This window comes from Chinchilla lanigera, unplaced genomic scaffold, assembly GCF_000276665.1.
Source record: "Chinchilla lanigera isolate Chin_1 unplaced genomic scaffold, ChiLan1.0 scaffold00084, whole genome shotgun sequence".
Classification (NCBI taxonomy): Eukaryota; Metazoa; Chordata; class Mammalia; order Rodentia; family Chinchillidae; genus Chinchilla; species Chinchilla lanigera.
Genome location: NW_004955485.1, coordinates 8,140,633 through 8,145,764, shown reverse-complemented (window position 1 = coordinate 8,145,764; position 5,132 = coordinate 8,140,633). Strand labels below are relative to the sequence as shown.

The 5,132-nt window shown below is 60.1% G+C and overlaps 2 protein-coding genes across 3 annotated transcripts; one reads left to right on the top strand and one right to left on the bottom strand.

The window, feature by feature from the left end:
• Window positions 1-1,306: 1,306 nt before the first annotated feature.
• Elovl3 (ELOVL fatty acid elongase 3) lies at window positions 1,307-3,947 on the top strand. Of its 2 annotated transcripts, XM_005403852.1 has the most exons (4): window positions 1,307-1,579; window positions 2,198-2,329; window positions 2,902-3,053; window positions 3,256-3,947. In XM_005403852.1, exons 1-4 carry the CDS (start codon window positions 1,479-1,481, stop codon window positions 3,681-3,683), a joined length of 813 nt encoding a protein of 270 aa, XP_005403909.1. In that variant the 5' UTR covers window positions 1,307-1,478; the 3' UTR covers window positions 3,684-3,947. The 2 variants fall into 2 exon arrangements, with proteins under 2 accessions (XP_005403909.1, XP_013359479.1); XM_013504025.1 differs by lacking the exon at window positions 1,307-1,579 and having other exon boundaries at window positions 1,843-2,329.
• Window positions 3,948-4,552: 605 nt separating this feature from the next.
• LOC106146572 (basic proline-rich protein-like) lies at window positions 4,553-5,132 on the bottom strand (the record flags this gene model as incomplete). The annotated part of the gene is given in 2 exon segments (XM_013504026.1): window positions 4,553-4,913; window positions 5,006-5,132. Coding segments are annotated over 2 exon segments (369 nt in total), but the record flags the coding sequence as incomplete, so codon positions are not given.

Here is a 5,132-nt window from a genome sequence, read left to right as displayed (position 1 = left end):
AATTCCAATGCAATAGAGAGAGAAGCACTGTGTTACCGAGATGGTGGGACAGTCAGTGAGTGTGACTTCATGGTGGCTGCAGTAACCAGGTGAGCTGACACGGTGCAGAGACACAGGGCCGTTCATTGGGGCCATTTAGATGCTGTGGACAAGACTTCTCATTTTATCCTTCCATAGACAGTGGCTGAGGTTCACAAAATGGAACCAGGTGGGTGTGATGACACACACCTGTAATCCCAGCACTCGGGAGGCTGAGGCAGGAGGATTGCTGCAAATTTGAGGGCAGCGGGGCTAGGAAGTGAGTTCAAGGTCAGCCTGAACTGCATAGCAAAACCCTGTCTCAAGGTGGAAAAAAAGTGGAGTAGGGGTAATCCCCATGTGGATCCTTTATCTACACACGGACACTTCTACACAGACCTTAAGTGTCTCATATTTATCTTTCTGAGCACCTACTGCGATTTTCCACTGTCTTGTAGCTCCTCCGCGTCGGTAAAGCCTAGGAGAGAAATAAAGGGGGGCCGAAAGCTTTGCCCACCTTTCGTTCTCTGGGACTGGATACAAGCAACAAGGCAGTACAGACTCGGTGAGGGCCGACACCCCGGCTCCCTAGGCCCTAGGGGACACGCGCAGGCAGTAATTCCGGAGGGGCGGGGGTGACCCGTCTCTGCTGCAAGGTTATTACTGGGTTCAGGAAGTGGGGAAGCTGTAAAGCCACCACCGCAGCCTCAACAACCACCCCCAGCATCAACAACCTTCGCAGTAAACTGCGCGAGACGCCTCCCCGCCCGCAGCGCGGAGCGCGCAGGACGCCGGCGGCGGGGGGCGCTCGCTTCTGCCCCGCGAGGCTTAGGCTCCGAGCAGCTGGGGAGCGCGCGAAGCGACACCCCATCTCCTGGGGCACGAGGCCAAGGACACCTCGACCTTCTCTCTGCCGAGCAGGGTAGACGACAGCGAGCCGAGGGGAAGGCTGACGACGCTGACAGCAGCCGGGCACGATTCTCGGCTCCGCGGGGCTCGCTGGGAGCTGGCGGCAGGAACCGAGCGGGGGCGGGGCCAGCCCGGGCGGGGCGGGGCCAGAGCTGGGGGTGGGACCAGAGTGGGCGGGACCGGGCCAGTGCTGGGGCGGGGCCAGCGCGAGAGGGGCGGGGACACTGGGCCTTCGGGGCGGAGCGTGCCTCAGGACAGCCAATCAAAAGGAAGGGTGCGGTCGAGGGCGGGGCGGGGCGTGTCCTGGTTTAGGAGGGGTGAGCTCTGGGCTCCGGGAGGGGGCTGCCTCCCGGCCGCCTACACCGCGTTATAAACGCCGGGCCACCGCGGCGCAGGCCGGCCGCCAACGTCGCTGTCCCCGGACCCGAGGCCCCTCTGCCTTGCCCAGGCGTTTGTTCTGCCTGGGGCCCGTCCCATCCCACCCCGAGGTTCACTGCAGCCTGACCCCCACCTGCTCAGCACCCCTGAGCTCTGGACGTCTGCAGAACGCAATGGTCACAGCCGTAAATGTCTCGCGCGAGATGGGGCAGCTGTTCCAGCCCTATGACTTTGAGACGAGCCGGGACTTGAGGCCCTTTTTGGAGGAGTACTGGTGAGACCTGGGCAGGAGGAAGGGCGGGCCAGCCCGCTACCTGCTGCGGGTGGGGCCGGGGTTGAACGCCTTTCCGCGGCCCAAGGTGCCGGCCGGGACACCTCGAGAGGCTCGAGCGGGGCAGGCGTGCAGCAAGGCGAGGGTGGGGAGGCGCCCGGGAGAACCCTGCGCGTGCCTTGCGGCGGTGCTCCCGCCCACACGCAGCCTGCCCTGAAATGCCCCCTGACCCGCGGTGGAGAAGGCCGAAAAGCCACGGAGCCCTGCGAGGCATTTCCCAGGCTCTGCCTTCGCTGGGAAGCGCTCAGGGCAGCGTGCGGACTAACCTGACCCAACCATGCGGCGGCTGTTGCCACATTCCCCTTACCCCACCGCCGCGGGTTCATTCCGGGTGTGGGCCAGAGACCTGCCACCCACCCGCCTCGCTGCGGCGGTGATCCCTGGCTGTGCGCTGACACTGCGGGAGACGGGTATGCTCGGCCCTTGCCAAAGGAAACCGAAGTGGCGCACGGTAGGAATGACAGGGCTGCAAGTGCAAGTGCGCGCTCGCACGGACAGAGCAGCGGGCATTCTTCTACCCTGTACCCGCTCGAGCGCATGCCCTCTGCGTTCTCCTGCCAGGGCAACTGCATTCCCCATAGCTCTGGTCTACCTGTTGCTTATCATCGTGGGGCAGAGCTACATGAAGGCAAGGAAGGGCTTCGACCTGCAGCGGCCGCTCGTCCTCTGGTCCTTCTGCCTTGCACTCTTCAGGTAGGGCACCCCTGTCCCACCCTCTGCCTTTTTTAGGGGGCAGGGATTGCACCCAGGATCTCGGCACCAAGCCACATCCCCAGCACCCTCCCACTTTTTAACAATTTTGAGAGTCCTGCTAAATCGAGAAGTTGCCTGGGCCTCCTTCTATCCCTTAAATCTTTCCAGAAACCTCAGGTGCCTTCCTCCTAGTTTACACCTTTCCATGTTACCCTGTTTTCCTTCTTTCCTACACCATGGCCTGGCAGTCTCCGCCCCGTCCCTCTCAGCTCCTAATAATCTGTCCCAAGTCTGGCCAACAACCTCCTAGCACTCCTTCCTGTGTTTTCTTCCTCCAGATCCTCCGACCTTCCCCAGCCTCCCCCAGTGCCTAACTCAGCCTCCAGCCCCCGCTCCGCCCTCCTTTCCCGTGGAAGGCTGATTGGATCTAGCACATGGGCACAGGATCTCTGAGGCTGTGACCCCTGTGCCCCTTGGAAGGTTGACAGGGCTTGGTGACCCAGTCAGACCAGGAGAAGGATGAATCGGTGCCTGGAAGTGACCTGGTACCTTCTGCCTCTGTCCTATTTCAGTATCCTGGGGACGGTGAGAACGTGGGGCTATATGGGGACCCTGATGCGTAGCGGGGGCCTGAAGCACACCGTGTGCTTCACTGACTACACTGAGCACGCCATAATCAAGTTCTGGTCCTGCCTCTTTCTCCTCAGCAAGGTCATCGAACTGGGTGAGTGACGAGGCTTTGTGTCCCTGGGGTCCAGGGAATTGCATGCTTGTCCCTCCTCGGAGCCCCTTCCCTGCCCGAGCCCTGCAGCACATTTTCTCCCAACCTCGCTCAGATCCCCCGCCGTGAGGGTCCCCCCTGTGTCCCCACCCCCAGTGAGGAGGGGACCTGGCACTGAAGGGTCCTCCTGACTCCCATCCCCCAGGAGACACGGCCTTCATCATCCTGCGGAAGCGGCAGCTCATCTTCGTGCACTGGTACCACCACAGCACGGTGCTGGTGTTCACGAGCTTCGGGTACAAGAACAAGGTGCCCTCGGGCGGGTGGTTCATGACCATGAACTTCGGCGTGCATGCCGTCATGTACACCTACTACACCCTGAAGGCCGCCAGGGTGTCGTGCCCCAGGCTGCTCCCCATGCTCATCACCAGCCTGCAGGTCCTGCAGATGGTCCTGGGCACCGTCGTGGGCATCCTCACCTACATCTGGAGGCAGGAGCAAGGGTGCCACACCACAGCGGAGCACTTCTTCTGGTCCTTTGTCTTGTACGCGACCTATTTTGTCCTCTTCGCCCATTACTTCCACCAAGCCTACATCAAGCCCCCGGTCAAAGCCAAGACCAAGAGCCAGTGAAGGGCTGGGGAGGAAGATGGCGTCTCAGGCTCTCTCTCCTTCCCCGACCCTCGGGGACTGGACTTGTGTTGGGGATGACTGGGGTGCCTCCCCTGCATGGCTTCCCAGTGGTTCGTGAGCCCCATGGTGGGAGAAGTTATGCAGAGAAGTATCACCCTGGGACGAGGGTACCGATATTTCTGTCTTTAATGTGAAGCCAAGCATGCCCTGGAGATGGGGTGGGGCTGAGGAGGGTCCCAAGAGCTGACTTATTTATATTTCTATCCCGAATTGTTTCTTCTTTTGTAAAAAAAAAAAAAAAAAAAAGAATGAAGCCTTTTTAAAATTTAATTTTTTGCTGGGCGTGGTGGCACATGCCTGTAATCCTAGCACTCAGGAGGCTGAGGCAGGAGGATCATTGTCAGTTCGAAACCAGCCTTGGCTACAAAGTGAGCTCAAGGCCAGCCTGAACTGCATAGCAAGACCCTGTCTCAAAAAAAAAAAATTTTTTTTTTTGGCACCCGGAATCAAACTCAGGACCTTTTGCTTGCCAGGCAGGTGCTGTGCCGCTGAGCTATATCCCCCGCCCCCTTTAAAATTAATGACATCGAGCCAGGGGTGCTGGCACAGACCTGTAATCTCAACACTCAGTAGGCTGAGGAAGGAGCATCGCTGTGCATTCGAGGCCAGCCTGAATTACCTAACGAAGCCCCGTCTCAAACAAAACAAAACAGAAATGAATGATGTCGACAGGATTTGGAGGGGCTTGGGGTTCTGGGGTGGGAGAAGTCTGTTGGCAGTGGGGCGATGTCGGCCGGGAAGCCTGCGGGGGTGTGCAAGGATGGGAGGCACTCACACAGAGACAATAAGAACCCTAGGCCTGGTAGGCACTTAATAAATGTCTGTTACAGACCAGAATTTTATTGCTGTTAGGGGCCTGTGCCCCTCATAGGAACAGTGAGAAACAGGTGCAGAAAGGCGGAGTAACTCATCTAAGGTCAGAGGCTTCCTAGATTGCCAAATTGATCCCTGCAAATACGCGCTGGAGACCAGACCTACCAGCTGTGCTCCCTGAGACCGCGAGGTGGCGCCGCAGCACCGGCTTTGGCCGACGGCAGCCCGGCGCTGCTTCCCCCAAGCTCGAGGCACTCGGGCACCCCTTTGCTCCGGGAGCCGGGCATCCCGGCTCGAAGGCGGGGAGTGAGCGCACCGAGGCCTGGACGCTCGCCTCGTCCCAGCACATCCATCGCTCTGTTTAGGCCGTGGGGAGAAGGACGGGAGAGGGTCAACCGCAACTCGGAGTCAGCAGGCTTTCACAGTCCGCGCACGTTTATTTCATTTACCTTTGAAAACGGGATTGGGGCGTCTGGAGAAGGCGGCCGGGCCGGGGAGCAGCGGGCCGGGGAGCTGGTCCCTGTTCCTGGCCTCAGTCCCGGGCGCGGTCCGGCCGGGACGGCCCCGGCCCCCCAC

What these genes read in the sequence shown, in the direction of transcription:
- Elovl3 (XM_013504025.1), top strand. Translation starts at nt 1,914, where the DNA reads ATGCGGCGGCTGTTGCCACATTCCCCTTACCCCACCGCCGCGGGTTCA. An exon ending in TTCTGCCTTGCACTCTTCAG is followed by an intron (nt 2,330 to 2,901) that starts GTAGGGCACCCC and finishes GTCCTATTTCAG; the next exon opens with TATCCTGGGGACGGTGAGAA. An exon ending in CAGCAAGGTCATCGAACTGG is followed by an intron (nt 3,054 to 3,255) that starts GTGAGTGACGAG and finishes CCCATCCCCCAG; the next exon opens with GAGACACGGCCTTCATCATC.